This window comes from Fundulus heteroclitus, chromosome 23 (genome assembly GCF_011125445.2).
Source record: "Fundulus heteroclitus isolate FHET01 chromosome 23, MU-UCD_Fhet_4.1, whole genome shotgun sequence".
In the NCBI taxonomy this organism is placed as follows: domain Eukaryota; kingdom Metazoa; phylum Chordata; class Actinopteri; order Cyprinodontiformes; family Fundulidae; genus Fundulus; species Fundulus heteroclitus.
In genome coordinates, this window is record NC_046383.1 from 12,444,049 (window position 1) to 12,463,387 (window position 19,339).

At 39.1% G+C, this 19,339-nt stretch overlaps 1 protein-coding gene across 2 annotated transcripts in view; it reads right to left on the reverse strand.

The window, feature by feature from the left end:
• Positions 1-19,339, reverse strand: part of qdpra (quinoid dihydropteridine reductase a) — a 28,078-nt gene that overhangs the window by 1,222 nt on the left and 7,517 nt on the right. Inside the window, exons 1-6 of one of the 2 annotated variants that reach the window (XM_012870843.3) lie at positions 13,839-14,032; positions 13,623-13,715; positions 10,340-10,436; positions 9,057-9,197; positions 4,866-4,974; positions 3,419-3,502 (exon numbers count right to left, since the gene is read on the reverse strand). In XM_012870843.3, coding sequence (XP_012726297.1) covers positions 3,419-3,502; positions 4,866-4,974; positions 9,057-9,197; positions 10,340-10,436; positions 13,623-13,715; positions 13,839-13,922 — 608 coding nt within the window. In that variant the 5' untranslated portion in view covers positions 13,923-14,032. Of the gene's footprint in view, positions 1-3,418; positions 3,503-4,865; positions 4,975-9,056; positions 9,198-10,339; positions 10,437-13,622; positions 13,716-13,838; positions 14,033-19,339 lie in introns of those variants that run through there. The other variant, XM_036127183.1, reaches the window with a different exon arrangement.

The window sequence follows — 19,339 nt, forward strand, 5'->3', positions numbered from 1 at the left end:
ATGATTCAATCAAGCGAGCGATGATTGAATTCAGAACAGGGCTCTTTCATGCATTCCCATAAAATCTTATTGGGATGTTCTGCATCAAATATAACAACATCACAGAGCAATTTGTTTGGAGTTATTTGTAGGGATTTATTATTCCACATAGTCAAATGTGACTGAATCTATTATAAAGACATTTGTATTAATAGATGAGGTACAACCTGTTATATAACATCATGGCAGAGTCATGGTGAAGGATGCTCGTTTGCCATTTATTAAGGGAAAACGCCCATTCAAACCAATATGTGAAAAAGTAATATCAGCCCTGGGGAAATCTTGAATTAACTGTGACTAACATGTTTTGGAAAGATAAAATCACTTTGACTAGCTTCACTTGCCCATGTCTGCAGAAACAAGAAACCCCTTCAATAAAACAACACAAAGAAAGCGAAAAGATCTGAAAACGCATAATTTCCTGACCGAAACAAGTGCAGGAACAGATGAGAAACGGTCTCTGACATCTATCACTGTGGAAAGGTTAACAAAGCCATTTCTCAAGCTCTGTGGCTCCACAGTGAGAGACATCAACTAAAAAACAGTGATGAACTTTCCCAGGAGCGGCTGGCAAACCAAAACCAGTGCAAGAGCGCATCGACGCCCCATCCAGGAGATCCCAGAAAAAGCCAGAAGATCTAAAGCTCTGCAGGCCTCAGTTAAGGTCAGTTTTTAGGATTCAGCAAGAAGAAATTAACCTGACTCCGCCAGATAGATTTGCTCCGCATATCCATCTGGAAACCTTCCGTTGAAGTAATTTTGGGAAGGGGCGAAAATACTGGTTAGCTGATTGGCCTATGTTGGTGATAGACGGGCCAAATGAACCAATCAGATTCGTCGTCACTCTGTTACGAGCGACGACGAAAACACAACCACAAGCCAAGCTACTCTTGCCGCTGCAGGTAAAGGCTCGTTAGCTCAGCAAAGAAATACTCTGTAATTCCGATAAAACTTGCTCGATAGCCGCGCTAACGCTAGTTTCATCGGCTGAAGCCGCCATGTTCTTTAGACTGAACTGACGCGCTTCCCGTTGCGTCACACCTCAACCCGCCTCAAAGCCAACGCTGATTGGACGTTCGTTTGGTGAACGGCTCCAAATTTTCTTTAATGGAGAGTAGCCAGACTGATCTGCGAGTGAAACCTTGAAAGCTCGCGAGATCAGGATGGTCTCACGAGGCTAAGAAGAAATGGGCAAAGTGAAAATGCCACCCATGTTCCGAAAAAATAAAAAAAAAAGACCAGAACTAACTAGCGGGTGTAACAATACATCGATCCACATCGATTAAATGATTAACGATCCAATTACATCCATGTAAAATTAAAATATCGATCCATCGGTAATTTCTAAAATACGCCTTTATTTTGAAATTCAGGCATGAAACAACATTGGATAGGTGATTTATTATTATCATCATTATTATTATTATTATAAGTAAAAACTTATAAGAATGATGTTTTTGATTTAAATGCCTGATACATGTAACAACTTAGAAATAAAATGGTAAAATCATATTTTGCCTTTTGTGAGTTAACATCAATGTAAATAATAAATGGGCTAAGGACTGGGCATCATATCGATCGCGTCTAAAATCTAACAGCCTTTGTAATATCACCAAATATTGCATTGCCATCCAAATAAATTAATTTTTCATTGTATCTTGATAAACCTGGTGATTTACACCCCTAGTGCTCCATCTGACATTAAAACGTCTAAATGAACTCCAAAACCTTTTCTCTATACAACAAAACTATAATAATATAATATAACAATCATCTTTATTGTCATTGCAACATGCATTCCAATTAAATTTGTTGTCTGCATTTAACCCAACCCTTTGAGGAGCAGAGGGCTGCCACTGTGCGGCACCCAGAGAGCAAACTGGGGTTAGGGTCTTGCCACCCAGAGTGGCAGTCTGTGGGAGTTGAACCCAGAACCTCCAGGACACAAGCACAATGCTCTAACCATTAGGCCACCACCTCTTATGGAAAACTATGGTGGATAATGTGCAGAAAGTATCTTGTTACGAAAAACTGACTACTGAATATGGCAACAAGTCCAGTTCTGAATGACTCAAAAATTAACAAATAAATCAAATCATTGTTTAAATCTGCTTGAATATGTATTCAGGTTATCTTTGCTTCGTGTTAAAATGTCCTTAATAATACGAAGAAAAGGAGGAAACAGGGGGCAAAAGCTTTTTCAAAGCGATATTTATGTGACTGTCATTTTCTGCTTGTGTTTGGTCACGTTTGTGTATAACCTGAGGAGCGTTCGGGTGGCTATTGTTCCCAGATAGCTTCAAATGTTTCAGATATAAGGCATGAAAGCTAAGCGCAAACTCATAACAACGACCTAAAGTCTGAAAGAAAAGACAAAAGCTCTGGGCCTGAACAAGTAGAAAGAAATGTAACGTTTCCTGCCCACAGCTGTCCTGATGCAACATGAATCAGACACATAAGGCCTGGTTTGAGCCGTCACTACCGGGGGCAGCTGAGATCAAAGCCATGCAGATGTTAGGATATCAACAAGGTCAAGTGGAACGAGCTGTTTATCCCAGAACTGCATGGCACACTTAGATGGCACTGACCCAAAAGATTGGCATATATCTATCAGATACCACCCCGGAGGTGACACAGCTTCCCTGCTGATGTCACAGTTTGGATGTGTACCGCCCTTGTATGGGTGTGTCCCGAGATCCCTTTATAATGTTTGTGTGATGAGCACTCGAGGCCTCCTGCCGATCAGGGGCCCATCAGCGCTGGTGTGACTGTAACTATTTCTCTGTCTTTACCTAGATAAAATATAACTAAAAGCATACTTGTCTGTTTTATGCTTCCTACATTCAAGGTAATAAGTAAGTGGGGGTCGCCTGACTGGGTAAAACGAACTGGGTCCACCGAGGGTGCTTCACCTTAGACACGGCACGGTGAAACAGTAACACAGAGAAGCCAAGCTGCACCTGAACAATATCACAGGTTTACAGACGGATCATCTTCTGTTCTCAAATCGCCCCCAAAAATCATCCATCGGCAGAACCGATGTGAAGCAAATCAGCTCTTTTCATCTTTTTTTAATAAAAACTGAAAGTCATATTGCTGTTTAAAAACAGGAATCTTCTAAACTCAGACATCCAATACGGGAGGTCATTAGAAATCAAGATAACATGGCGGGTGAAAAGAGAAGTTTGTAGAGTTAAAGTGTAACTTGTTTCTTACTAATGCTACACCATATTTAATTTGACACCAAATGCAGCAACTCTGGATCTAATTAACCGTCTCTGAAGGCAAACATTTGCAAACGCCAACCATAAAATACATCTTAACAATTACAAAAGGGGGAAAAGGAAGACACGAGACCCAGCCTCCCTTCGGTACGTACTCTGCAATGTATTCCAGCGGCGTCCACGAGCTGTAGTCTGCATCAGGCATGAACTTCCTGTTCATCGGTGTATCCAAGGTAACGCTGCCAAATGAAGCCAGATAAGAGTCAGGGCGAGGAGCCGCGTCAGAGCAGCAGAGAGGAAACAGCGCTGGCAGCATCTCCACACATAAATATCATACGCCGGAGTGGAGTGTCAGGATCTCAAGTCTGTCTCCTAGTCAGCGGAGGGTGTGTGAGTTACAAACATCTACAGGACATGTGAAGGGAGGTTAGAGCAGAGGTGCTTCAGTTTTCCTGTCAATGTGTTTCTACAGTCATTCCTGTAAATTAGCAAAGGCTTCAAGCAAGTTAAGAACGTAGTAAATAAAAAATAAAGATTTAGCTATTTTTGTTGGATGGGTTTTTGGTCGACTAAAAGATACCAGATTAAATTGTGACACATCTCAGATAAGGTGGTATCAAAGCTTTCGGGTATTGTCAAGCCTTAGCAGGACTCTATAATATAAAACTCAACCAACGAGGACACGGCGATATTGCATCAAATCCGATGGGACTGTAGCAGAACTGCAAGTCACAGCTAACGCTAAACAGATGCGTGGCCTGAGGGTGGGAGAATAAAACACAACCATAGAGAGAGCAGGAACCAGAGACGCCCCTTAAAAAGACTGCTCTCATAATGACTGCGCAGAACTGGTTTCAAATAAATAGCACAGGGGTAGCAATCTGTGGACGTCATTTGCGTAATCAGAAATGTGGGGTGATATTATCGTCCTTAATTACCTGTTCATGCTGCAGCTCACCTTCACAAAGCCCTTAGACAGCCGGCGTAAAGAGTAAGTGGCACGGCTTATTTCCCAGCACACCTCCACTGATCTCCTGTCCACACGACAGCTGTGGCCGTTTAGATAAGCATTGGCCAAAGATGATTGAGTTGAAACAAATAAGCAGCCTTTGTTTTTAGTTTAAAAAAAAAAAAAAAAAAAGAAAAATCATAAATCGTGGCTGTGAAAAATACAATTGACCATTAAAGTAGGTCGTTAGGCAATCAGCTTTAACACTGACATGGAAATATTAAACATCTTTAAAAAAATAAAATAAAAAATTTGAATAAAGAAGTCAAATATGCAGATTTGGGGTGAGGGGATAGCTGTGTATTATTTTATTGAACCACGTTACCAGATTTGAGTTAGAACTGATCCACTACGGAGGGGAGCGGCCCCACTTTAAGACTTTAATTATTTAACACTCCGTTTTCTGCAAAGATACATTTTTGAGCAAATTATTGATTTTAGCATCCGCCATCTGTTATCTGTGCAGACCTTTTATTAAAAAGAAGCAACTTTCTGGCTTAAAGTTAAGCCCACGGAGCAGTCCAAGTTTAAATGAGCAGCAAGTGAAATTTACATATTTGAAGTTTGTTGATAAATGTAATTTGAGTACTTACGGCAGTATGGCGACAGCTGCCGCTCCGGCCGGCATGCCGCTGTTCTTTGCTGCCAGACTCTGGCACAGTTGGTGGATAGCAGCTTTGGCCATGCCGTAGCCCACCATACCTGGAGGTTACAGATTAAACAACATTTTGGTGTTCAGCGAACGCATCACAGAGCACATGCAGTTCATTAGATCTCTGGATGTTGGATTTTAGTTCTCCTTTACAAATGACGTATATAAGGTGCCTCTCTATAAATTTAAATATCACTAAAAAAGGGATTTATGTCAATGATTGAAGTTAAGAAGTTCAACTCAAAATAAAGATTAATTGTTATATTTAAATCATTTATTTCTATTCATTTTGATGATTGTGGCTACCAAAACTCTAAACTTGGGTTTCTTAGAAAATTAGATTAATACCATACTTTTTGGATCATAACAGCGTTAAATATTCTTCCCTAGTGTTTAATGTCACTCCGTCCCTCTGGTAGAGTGACCAGACCTCCCTGATTTGGATGACCTGTCCCCGGAAATGTTCCCGGTTCCAGTGCATCATGATGGAGTAAAAAAAGTTTAGCTCAACAAGAGGTATTTACCCGAAAAAGCCCAGGCAGACATTCTGGGCTTAACAAAAATCAGAGACGTCCCCAGAGAAATATAGTCTGGTCACTGTACACAGCTCTCCCCTGAGAGGAAGAACTATCTGTCTCTGCCAGGAGGACAGAGTAGTTGGACTACACTGCCCTGTTTCTAACATAATAAACATAACTTTTATATTGAATTAACTCAGTAGGTTTACTGTTGCTAGCGACATTACAGGCAGTCGTGTAGACAGCTCAGGGGTCCTATCAGGTAGTGACACAGTGTACCGTAATGCTCCGAAAATCCATTGAGGAGAGCGGCTTTGTTGATAACCAAAGTCGTACTTACACATTTTAACAGATTTCTGAGTGTGCTGTACCACATAAAATCAGCCATTAAGCACAACGGTGATCATATACAAGGCACACCATCAATTTTGGAGAAAATTTAAGGATTTTATAGTCCGAAAAATACGGTACATAATAAAATGCATAAATGTTTTATGTGCATCTTATGTTCTACACAGTCATCGGGAAGATAAATGCCTTGACAGCTGGAAGTCAGATACCATCAACAAGGAGAGCAAGCCCTGCACTTTAGAGAGCTGTATCCAAACATTAACAGAAAGTTAAGTGGAAGGAAGAAGTATTGCAAAACAAAAAGTGCACAAGTAACGGGAAACATAGCAGCCTTAGAGGATCGTGAAGCAAACTCCATTCAGGAGTTTATGGGAGAGTCACACAGGTTGGACTGCAGCTGGAGCTTTAAGAGCCACTAAACACAGATGTATCCACAACAAGAGCTACTGTCACATTTCAAGCCACTGCAGAACCAACAATAATGTTAGAAGCTTCTTACATGGACTCAATGAAATAGCACTTGAATATTACTTAGTGGTGCAAAGGAAGGCTGCACAATATAATGCAAAAATATTGACATGCCAATATCAGTGTGTCCATAATCACAAAGGACTGTTTGGAGTGCGCCAATTATTGGCTAATATATTCCAAGGGTTATGAACTTCTATTTTTCAGGCTAATATAATATTGAGCCGGTGGGACAGAGCCTCTCTGCCCAAAATGCTAAGAGCCGCAGAGTGATGGAAGCACAGATGAGAAGGAAGGAAAAGAAGAAAATAGGCCGATATCACAACTGATCATCATCATTGCATTATTTAATAAAGTTCTGTCTTGGTTTTATGTAATATGCATCATTTCTGAGAAACTGGATTTGGGGTTTTATCAGCTGTAAGCTACGGTCATCAAAAGGAACAGAGATGAATTAAGACGTATCAGTCTGTGTGTAATAAGGCTGCAAAAACATGACTGTGGCTGTTTTCTAGCATCTCAATCATATTATAGTGGTTACAGAACATGTAGCATTGCTTATTTTTTAAATGACAAATTAGTCATAGATTGCATGAACAATGTAAGAGCTCCACTGCAACAAAAGCCTCGGATTAGACCCGGAAGCAACATTTATGTATAACAGAAAAGCTGGTGGCATAAAAAGCAAAGGAGCTCCTCGTTTGGCTCTATAGCGCGGCTATATGTAGTACAAAGGCTTTGACAGCCAGGATACAACATTTCTATCTGTTAGGCTAATACAACATCTGATGTTTTCTTCTTAATCCTCAGCATCTGGAATTCATCAGCGTCTATTCTCACAGTCTCTAAACAGGAATGCCAAGCATCTGGTACCCCCTTCAACCATCCTGACTGGCTCACAATCTACTGACCAATAGAAACAAGGGGCGGCGGCACTTTTCCTGAGAGCTTTTGTTCTCCCTAAAAGAGAAAAATTAAGACCAATATGAAAGTGCAGTGTAGCTGTTTTTATGCATTCGTCTTCTCAGGAAGCACAAGTTTAGCCTCCGGGTCCAGACATGTGACAATGTTCAACGCCAATGAGAGCCCATCAGCTTCCATCCCGTTAAATTCAATTAGCCTCAGAAACAACCTCACCGTAACCTTGTTTATAAGCAGCCGCCTGACTACACAAGATCAAGGAATAAAGTTCTGAAAAGAAGGAGAAAAAAAACAGCAAATGATTTATTGAGGCGAATCTCCCAAGAAGTTGAGACTAAACTCTGCCAAATGTGACGTTTTCTGGATTTATTATTCATTTAACAGACATTTCTCAATAGCCTTTTACCTTCTCTTATATTTGAAAACAAAATGGAATGAGAACAGACACGCACAGTAAATCATAAATCTAAAATCTACATGACTGAGCAAACAGAAACACTCCCTTTTGGGTGGCTTTTAATTTAAATCCCAAGTTCAGCCAAAAAATAAGAAGCCATTTATGTGATTTGACTTCATTTTGATCTAGGGTGCTTTACATTTTTGCTGGGATAAGGCTAGTTACTTGAAAGATCAAAATCTAGCATAAAATTGCCTAATATATATTAGGCATATTATATGTATTTGTTGAAAAAAAATAAAGTCAGTGTACTATATTATTATATATATATATATATATATATATATATATATATATATATATATATATATATATATATATATATATATATATATATATATATATATATATATATATATATATATATATAATAATAAAAACAATAAAAAAGGCAGACGCTCCTCAATCCAGCTGAATCAAACAAACAACGAAGGAAAAGTGTGATTACAACCATTCATCTCCTGACAATGCTGTGTAAATAATCACAGCAGAGCTTTAACTTTGTTTTACATAGGAGCAGCTGTTCCTAAACAAATTCAATTTAAAGAGCGCGTCATGTGCGGCTAACACGCTGCGTCTGCGTGAGCCTAAACTGCTGAGTCATCGTCTTCCTTTAACCAGCAGCCAATGAATGCCTCGGCTCAGAGAGGAGTGCTGAGCTGCAGCTTTGAGCAGCTAATGTTGGATTCCAGTCCATCACATGAGCTCCCTAGTGAGACAACCCCCAAGACCAGTGGCTGTCCGCTGCCTCGGAGGCAGGGGAGCTGGACTCATGTCACATGGTAAAGATAAAAACCATCTTAAACAACTCAAACATCCGAGGAAATGCATGTTTGAAGCGGTTACTTCCCCCTTACTTAGCAAATACATATAACTTTAACTGTTAATTAAAAAATAATGAGCAGGGCTGCACGATATGCCATGACCGTATGACTTGCAATTAATAACCTAATAATTAAGGAGGGTTAATGCCTTTCTGCTTTGCGTTCAAAGTAAAAAGACCCCACAGAGTATTCTGTCCAGCGAGCGGAAACACATTTAATTCACCGTTTTCGTCTCCACAGCAACGTTTTATTAAAAACTGTCTTTTATGGCTGGTGTCTGCCGTTTTAGCATCAAAACAACTTAATTGCTGCTACCTAATGCCTTGACACCCTTCCCACATGTTTGACTTTTAAAGCTTTTCATGCTGCATTAAACAACAATGGGAGCAAATACGTTAGAGGACTAGAGAGCATGAAAGCATAGGAATCTATTCTTCGGTATATTTCCCCTCCAATGATCCCAGGTTTAACCCGTTCCCTTTTCTCCGCTCACTGAATCAGTTTCCTGGGCAAAGCTCGGATCTCTGACGTGGTGCATAAACAAACGTTGAGCTTTTACGATGAAAGCAGTCAAAACGATAAAACTGTCTCACCTCCTGTGCCTGATTGAGCCGCTTTTGCTCCAGCCAAGGTGAGCAGTCCTCCGGGTTTCAGATGGCGAGCGGCGATGTGGCTGGAGATGGTGGACGTCCACACGCTTTGTTTCCACATCAAATCAGAGTTCTTAAAAAAATCTGAAAGATGTTACAGACAACATTAGATGATTATCATATGCGGCGTCTCTGCATTTGGGGCCACCAGATGTCGCTGTGAAGCTCTATGTTCGTGGGACAGGATTGTTCTTTATAGATTAATATTGTTAAAAAAGACCAATTCGCTTACCAATACAATTCTGTTATAAACATTTGTGTCTATATATCCAAGTCTGACAGAAAACTGACAAGCTCAGAGGCTAAATCCTCTTGAGGTGCCTTGATGTTGGGGCCGGCCCACCAACATTTGTTTAAATAATGAACATCTGAAATCGCAGTGAGCATGACCAACACGCTCTCAGTAGACAGCTGTGGGGCACAAATCCTGTGGCCCCAAGCTTGGATTGTCCAATCAAAACACTGGAAATTCAAACATTTTGTTTACATTCTGCCGGATGGTGTGGGAAAATCTAGTGTTGGTCATCCTTGCTAGCTCATTGAGGGATTGGTGTGAATATTTTCTGTTCAATAAATTAACATTGTTAGTGAGCTTTTTTTTGTAACTTTATGTATAAAAATGTAATTACATTTAGCTTATATGAAATGGCATTTCTAGCATGTTTCATTTAAAATTTTATCAAAGTCAGGTTGTATGTATCACAAAATAACATATCATGCCAGACACGCCTCTGCTAATCATGGACCTACGCCCGCTAATAAAGCTTGTTTGATTGATTGCACTAAAAGCAGACCGTTTAGTATTATTCACAAATGTAATTTCACAAACTTCAATCTTTAAAGGAGAATTTATTGATCTAAAAGTGTTGAGACAGTCTAAATCTGAAGTTTACTGAATGGACAACATATGCAGCGTTTAACCTGTCTGAGTCTCATTCATTCAATAGTAGTGTTGGTCATATCATCTCACTTATTTGGACTTATTTTCAATCCAAAATTGCTGATTTCCTTTATGTCATACCTGAATTCTAGCGCTGGCAGTAAATGATGTCAAGTAAGAAGCTGAACAAAGCCTGAAGAACAGAGCGTCATTTTCTTCAGATCTACCTTTTTTAAGCTAAACTAAATTTTTTAATATTACTCAAGACTTTAAATGCAGCCATTTCAACTGAAGAAAGGTTGGCTGATGATTAATGTCAAAACAAATAAAAGCTTTGAACTCTGACCTTTGGAACCGCAGTTCCCTCCAGCCCATCCGCCTGCAACGCACAGGATGGCATCCACTTTGTTTTCCCCCAGCAGCTGGGCCACATCCGCCGTCACCTGCAAATAAAAGACGCTTTTCATGAATCCGCAGGGCTCGGGCGGCAGCTGAATGCCATTTAAATGTCACCAACGATTCTGTTCAGTCTCCAGATGGAAACCCATCACTTCAGCACAACAATCAAAGCGAAGAATATTCAGGAACAGAGCTCGCAGCGAACAGCATGATAACGCTTCACTGAAGTGGTTCAGCATTTCCGAACGCTGCAGCCAGGTTACTTACAAATTAAAAATGAATGCAGCTATTAAGGGACGGCATTTAATGCATTGCTCACTGTTATCCTGAAAAAAATTCTTATAAGAACTTGAATTTATCGGACAGTAAATTCCAATTAATGATGTTTAACGATACAAAACAGCAAAAACTGGCAATACTTTTAGATTATCATTTGAAGTATTTTAGCCACCGTACAACAAATAACAATAAATCCAAAATTATGATTAAATGTAGTTGCTGTGTGGAGTGGAGTGATTAATAAAAAAAAATAAAAAATCCATAAAATCCACCCAGGGACCGCATGTGGCCCTCGGGCAGCGGTCTGACATAGGGGAATGTTGTATTTCTGTGTGAAGCCCTCAGGCTGACAGGCAACCTGCCTCCACGGTTGTGTTTTGTTAAATCACTGGATTCCTTAAAAAAAAAAAAAAAAAAAAAAAAACAAGAAACAGTCACATCTACAATAGAAACCGGGGGTTTACATACACTATATAAAATAATCAACCTTTTACCCCTAAATGTCTGATATTAAATCAGATTAAAACTTTCCTTTATTAGATGTTAAAATTACAAAAATTATTTATCTTTGCTAATGCCTTAATAATGAGCAGAATACGTTTTTACCCTCATTAAGAAGTTTAAATACATTTCCTTAGCATTTAGTGGAATTGCCCTTAAACTGTAGGACTTCTCAGAGCAGTTTGCTGGACATGTGGCCCATTCGTCCAGGTGAAATGGTGTAACAGAGTCAGGTTTGTAAGCTTCCCTTCTTACTTTCTACTCACCTTCTATTAAACCGAGTTTAGGGCTTTGTGAGGGCCAGCCAAAATTCATTTTGCTTATCTGTTTAGGATATATATATATTTTTTGCAATCTGAATACCATGTATAAACTTAAAGGCTCCCACATACTCGGGCGTACTGTGCACATACTGTGAGCTTGGACTATCCACGGACGTTTTACCCTTCATAGTTGAGTTGCCTACATCCTACAATTCCCAGACTTCCTGCCAGTGGGACGAAGCAGCGGAACGGATGGTAAAACGTGTGATTAGCTAGCTGAGCACCTAGAGCCGTTTCTTTTCCAGCAGACTCCCACCTGTCAGTGAGAACAGAGAGGGACGGCGATGCTGCATCCTGGAGACCGCCTGCTTGGAGCAGCTCAGTGTATCAAGCTCAGTGTCACATATGAAACAGTTTGATGTAAAGACTTCTTGCCTCTGAGGAGTTTATAGTGTGACACGTACCTGAATGCGCAGAGTCCGCCTTGAGTACTCCTCAAGTACGCGCGGACCTCTGCGGAGTGAAGTACGCCCGAGTATGTGGGGGCCTTTACATGAATGCACTTCTATATTCAACATTACAGTCAGGCAGTCTTGTAGACAGCTCAGGGGTCCGATCAGGTAGTGACACAGTGTACCGTAATGCTCCGAATATTCATTTAACATATTTTTGAGCACATTGTACCAAGTAAAATCAGTCAGTAAGCACAACTTTAATCATATATAAAGGCGCACCATCAGGATTTTAAGTGTGCCTTATAGTCCAAAAAAATATGGTAGTCCAATCACTGCCATTAACTGTGTAATTTCACTTTAATGTAGGATTTTTTTTTTATTAAATCCCTGAACTGGTGCTTGTGTATTGCTGCAAAGTTAATACAGACAATTATGTCGATCCATTATTTTAAGATAGAAAACTTAAACAACTGGCATCACAAGCTGAATTTACCAACATTTTATTATAACTTCCACGTAGGTAACTGGATGCGAATCTGCCTGTAGCACTGCATTGATCCATTTATACATTCATGCATAAAAATGTGTGTCTTGTTCATCGATAAACTGATTTGAATTCAACTTTAATGATTAATGAGATAAACCATGAAGCAGTTTTGTTTCAAGGCAGAATATTCTCTGTTGCTGCTGTTAATGGTAAAAAGTTACATTTTTAACTGTAACGTCCTGATATTTGAGTAGGTGAAACAATTACAAGTCAACTAACGGATTTATAACAAAACCAACAGAAAATAAATGTAATGATCAAAAATATGACTGTATTGTGGATATCAATTATAATTCAGGAGCAAGGAATGTCTTAAAGACATGCTTAAACTTTTTTTTTTTAACTGATTATGAACTAAATCTATATTACTCATTTACAAACAACTAAATAATTCACGTAGAAAAATAGCTTTTTGGAATGAGACTTGAATGCTACAGTATGCCACATGTTTTAAAAGCAATGTGAAACTAGTTTATTACAACAACATGGACAAACTCTACATGTGGCCTTGTGTAAATAGATGAATATTACACTTTAGGCTAGGGTGGGGGTCAGCAACCTGTGGCTCCAGGGCCAAAAGCCGCCTTTTTGGACCTTCCACAATGGCTCTTAATCACTTAAAATGGTAATAAAAAAAAAAAAGTTTTAAAATATAGATCTAATATGATTTATCCTTATATTCTACTCTTGGTGTTTTTTTAGAGCCAACTTTAGATTAGACAGTTTAGTTTTCTTTCCGTGTATTTTTATTTCTTCTAATTACTTGCCACTGTCACACCTGAATTTCCCCATTGGGGAACATTAAATTAATTGTTATCTTACTAATTGTATTGAATTTCCACAATGCAATGACACTACAAGTACCGGTAATATTTTATGTAGATCTATTTTTCTTGCTATGATGTTGGAAAGTTTGTACTTTTGGGGGTTTTTTTTCACAAAAAACATTCCATTTTAGAAAATATGGTTTTATTTCATTTTTTTTATCAAAAATATAAATAAAACTGTGTTTCTTTATAGTGCACATAAGAATGTTAAGTTGTATTCTTTTGTACGTCATGTGACAGCTGTGTCTCTAGTTTTATTTATCTGGACTGGGGGCATAAATGACTGTCTGGGATAAAGGCTGCAGACCCCTAAAAAAATAAAAAGAGAAACACACTTTCAGCCACACCTGAAACTCACCTGTCCAGCCTGCTCGGTGAAAGATTCAGTCAACTTCACAATCACGTTGTCATTCGCCTCTTCATTAGCAGCAATGTCCACGCTGGCCACCCACTGCTCCACAAACACGGTCAAAAAATAAAGACATTTATAATAATAATAATTTTAAAAACAGAAAACGTGCACAGTTAGCTTTGGACTTAGCAGAGTGTTAGCGTGTAGCTAGCGTTAGCTCACCCAGCCTTTAGATTTAAAATGCTGGACACACGTTGAGCCCAGAGCGCCTTTGCCTCCGTACACGATGACCCGGTTGGCAGCCATGTCTGCTCCCTGTTCAGCTCGGCAATGAGAGGCTGAGCGGCGGAGCTGCAGCTCAGGAACACGGCGGGCAGCAGCAGCACCAGCAGGAGGAGGAGGAGTATGGAGAGAGGGGGAGGAAGAGGAGGAGGTGTCTGTGGAGCAACAAGTTAGGGAGGTGCGTTCAAGGACTTCCGGAAAAACAAACATCTCCGGTTCTGGTAAATTGTTCTAACGCTTAAGCACAGCTTGGTTCAACCAGCTCCTGCTCCATGTTTAGGATGGCGCTTCTTATGTTATTAATTGTTATTTTATCACTCCTATTAATGTGTTGATCACAAAAAAAAGATGTAACTGTCTGAACATCAGCAAATACGATAGAATCGAACAGATACTTGTTTCAATAGGGAATTTTCTCTCAGTGAACGCGTGACACTGGCTACTTTAACTAACTAATAAGAAAACATGCATATATATATATATATATATAAGCTTATATATATATATATATATATATATATATATATATATATATATATATATATATATATATATATATATATATGTGACTGTTTGCAAATGTAATTTCTCCAGCCTCTCTATTCATGCGACTGCATAGTATATTTTTAAAACACCCTGCAAACGGTCTGCCTGTCTTTTATGACTTGAGCATCAATTAACTTGAACACTTCTGCTAATGACTATTTGCAACCTCAACTTCTCAGTGAGTGTTTTGTCTGATACATTTAACTGTAAACTAAGTAATTTACATCTGTATAATGACTGCTAACTTTCTTTTTTGACCTGAACATTTAAATCTTATCAGAGGCTGGGGATTGCACACTTTTAGCTTCTCAGGAAGTGTTGTCAGTGCAGCTAACTATTTGAACATGGTGTGTTGTTTGTGTCTGTGTGTTATGAAATCTGAGCCAGTGTCTGATACCAAAATTTCATTGTGGGTGACATAATGATAAAAACAGATTATTTATTCTTGATTTATTTTAAGTAAAACAAACAAACAAACAATCAAAAAAACAATCTTAACCAGACAATTCAGGTCAGATTCAACAACACTCTCTGCACCTCCTGGCTCCTGTGCAAACTACTTAATTACTCTACCTACATGCAGGTGTGGGGCCCAAGTGGAGAGTAGCGGATGTTAATATTTGGGGCCCACTTGTGGACCCCAAATGGGGCCCAGCTAATTTTGCCCTCAGTTTCCATAGTGGCCCTAAGTGTGTTTCTCCTGATGGGTTTATGATTGGCCTCAGGTGAGCCCCAAATCAGCCCCAGCCAACAAACATGTGTGGTAAACAGATGTGTAGAAGTGAGTCTGATATTTGGGGCCCACTTGGATTACCCACCTAGGACCCAGCAGTTTTGTCCTCAGTTTCCATTGTGGCCCCTTGATTGTTTTCCCAGATGGGTTTGTGATGGGCCTTGGGTGGGCCCCAAACCAGGAACCAGGGTAACCCACTTTCTGAAGGTAAAATTGATAAATAACTGATTAAAACATGTTCTGATAAAAGAAAAATACAAGTTCAACCAATTTAGACCTGCTGAGTAACATGTTTAAGAATAATTTATTTATATCAGGGTTGCAATAGCTCAGTCAAATAGTACGCAGAACAACTTGGAGATTTGACGTTAACTGTGGAAATAGACTTATTCCTTCTGGTCACACATATTATGCCTGTATATATTAAAAAGGTCAATTCCAGGGTATTTTGACGTTAGATAAACAATTGAAAATGTCACAGCTAGCTGATGACATTGTCTTGTTTATTTCTAATGTACACAAGTTGACTAAAGCAATCAATAGTATACAACTCAGGCTAATGACGTTCCTGTTAAAGATAAAGTTACATATCTAGGAGTGGTTCAGTGACGTGCAGTCAGGGGAGACAAGAGAGGCCAGGCCTCACTTGTCATCATGGAAAGAAAGAAAATATATAATAAAGATAACATAATATATATTGTGATTCACTCAGTCATTTGTATTAAAAGTTATTTTTTAATCCAATGTCCTGATTTTTTATCATATTCTCTTTAAAATCGAAGACTTTTCGCTATTTTTCATGTAAATCCTTGGTGGTGAGGCCGCAGCGAGCTTGGCCTCCCCTGGGATTGCGCAATCCCATGTTAACTGCGCTGACTTCCACTCCGTGAATGCATCTTCCTGTCTCTAGATAATAAATTCAATTGTTCAAACAGTTATGAACTGATTTTCCACAATTTAATATATGTGGATTACGAATTGTGTTTTGGTCATTAAACTGTGTGCAGGTAACATGTTTTCGTGCTGCTGGGCGATCATAAGAACGGGTTGTAGGTGAGGCCGGCAGTTCCTTGGCCTCTAGGCAGGGGGCGCCCAAGGAGCACCGCTCCTGATCCCCAAATAGTAGAGTCAATGGATGTATTATTATTAGCGAGTTTTGCTAAACAAGTAAAGCACTAAAGAGACTCTAAACATACAGTCGGAACAGGACTGATGAAGGAAGGCTTTCCTCCCTGGCAGTGAGCTCCATTGAGACTGAGAGACTTTTAAAACGGAAGAAGATAAAGAAAACTTTTACCGGAAAGTGACCGATATTTTTCTTCAGAAAGAGCGCAGCTGGACTTCATTTTTAGGTAGAGGTAAGACGTTTTGTTTTTGTAATGAAATGTGCATTGTGTGGGTTAAGGTTTTTGAATGTGTTACAAATGCAGAAATCCATTATAACTGTTACCAGTCAAATGACAAATAATTTAGTTTTATTAATATTTTTAACAAAGAATCAATATTTTTTCCATGTCTCTTGGTTAATTGGTTTGGCTCAATCAGTCTCCTTCAGCATTTTGCAATTAATCTACTCTGTAGAGTGTATGTATTTGTAAATCTAATCACCAGCTACGAACCCTACCACACGTCACTGGAGTGGTTATTGACAAAAACAATTTACATTACAATTCTAACTTTGATCCCATTATACAACAAATAACTAAATTTAACATGTGGCTGATGAGTGACCTGTCATTATATGGAAGGATTTTACTATCAAAAACCGAAGGAATCTCAAGAGCTGTATACACTTCATTATCGTTAGAAATGCCAAAGCAGGTGTGCAATAAGTTGGATAAAATTCAGTTTGATTTTATAAGTAAACATGAATATCATTACTTAAAAAAAGACATTCTCTGTAATAACAAACAGAAGGATCTGTTGCTATTTGAGATGGTTTAGCCTACTTCATTTTGTCAGACAGGTTCTCTATTGGTGATTTATTGATTCTGCAAATCAGGCAGTAATCAGGCATGGGCATGATTAGAGTTCAGTTTTCCAAATGATGTGGCTAAACTCATTGAATTCATTATTTAACAAGTGATGCCATTAATGTTCACATAAGACATACATTATTGTGCAATAAAAACTAAATGTTGAGCTGTTTGCATGCCTTCAGATCACTTGGTTTTCATACAGTGAGCACTAGGTGCTGCTGTAAGGCTGTTTTTGATGATGCACCAGTGGACTTCATCTGCATGGCCATTATTTTGCCGCTGTACTATCTGTGCTGTGCCAAAGAAGTGTGGCATCAACACATCCGTGATGCTCATGAATAATGCAAGTGCACTGGCCTTGGCTTCCTTGTCAAGTAGTTAAGCCACTGATCTGTCACTCTCAATTGGATATGACACACATTTATGCAGAAGGAATAAATAGGTACTTTACCTGTTCTGACACACATCTAATAAAAGAAAGCGTGAGAAAAACAAATACACGCTCGCTCCAGAGTTGTAAACAAAAGTATTATCTCATTTCTCCCTTCCTGTCGTCTGATCGTCCAAAGAAATGCATTGAAGCACACTTGACTGCACATGGGCACCTGTGTGCTTTAAAGTGTGAGATGAAGAGGAGCTGCTTGGGCCACTGGAGTCGGTGATGCTGACAGAAATTGCCTGTCCTCGAGAGCAGATTGGCGTTCCGAGGAACACATGATAATCATGCTCCACTGTCTGGTTTCGTCCTGGAAGAGACAACCTGCAGGTTGCTGACACTCGGCGCACGCGAAATGAGAAGCGATCAAAGTAATCAGAAGCAGGTTTATCTGACAGGGGGGATGGTGTATTTTAGTTTGATGGTGGTTGCCCAGATGAGTTGATGAGGTTTCTGGTTTCGGCACAGGACCAACAAGGGAGATAACATCTGGGGCACTTCAACCTGGTTACCATAGCTACCCTTTCTCCAACTACTTTTTTTTTTTTGTAACTACTTGAGGTTCTCATTGGCAGAGGAATATCCTGAAACTCATATTTTATCTGTTCACCCTGTCAGGTTGGAGTTTTAGAATTTAACGACACATATGTCATATTTTTAGGAATATAGTGAGGTTTTTCTTATCGCATTTATCCGGTGGCTGTCACATTACCATCTCCCAAGGCTGAACATAATCAGAAAAACAATTGGTGTTAGTTAAGCCCATATTCTCTCTTAGCCAGACCATACTTTGGTCAAATGTATTATTATTATTATTATTATTATTATTACAATTTAATTTAAATTTTTTAAGAGGAACCCTTTTTTTGACTTTTGCTCACTGGGCCTGACTTGGCAGTTGTCAGAAACCTTCATGGAGCACAAATAAATAAACCAATGTCGTTTTATGGAAAGATATTTTTCCCCCTAAGAATATAAAGTAGCATTTGAAGAAGCCCTTATCCATTTTCTTTAGGCTTTATTAGATATTCTTCTCAGTCGAATAGAAAACTATCATAAGAAGAGTAGGCAAAAAAAACAACCCAATCAACGGCATTATGTATTTACAGTGTCACACAAAAAGCTAAACTGAACGGTTTTATGAGTTCTCTCTTTGAATTGAAAACAATAGCTCACCCAGTGTGCAGCACTGATGGGGCTCTCATGTATCGAAAAAGCAGCTGCCAGATGGAAGAACTTTGGGGATCCTCTCAGAGAAAACCACATATAATAACAAGTTTAAAGTCCTCAAATAAGACTGTGCTACACATGATGCATATCTTTCAGCCCCACCAGCCTGTCATTGCAGCCAGTTGGGAGAAAGAGCATTACTTTACGGGGGTAAAGGGAATATTCTGTACCGTTGATGCATGATTGCTCTGTGTTATGTGTATTTTACTTGCCTTCGCACTTTTAAATTAATATTGAAGCATCAAGTGCAGAAATATTGGTAGGGTTGACTCTTGGTTTAATTTAGCCCTAAGAAGAATTTGATTTCAGAGCCTACTAGAGGATGAGAAAAAAATCCCATTGCCTCTTCACACGCGTCTCTATTTTATAGATTGCATGCATTGTTTTATAGACGTATTTTGGATTTGACCAGGCAACAATGAACAAGCAATTCCCTAAGTTGACCACTTATTAAATAAATAGCTCTTGGCATACAGAGTAAATAAATTACAGCCATATTGCAGGGTACTTCTCGATT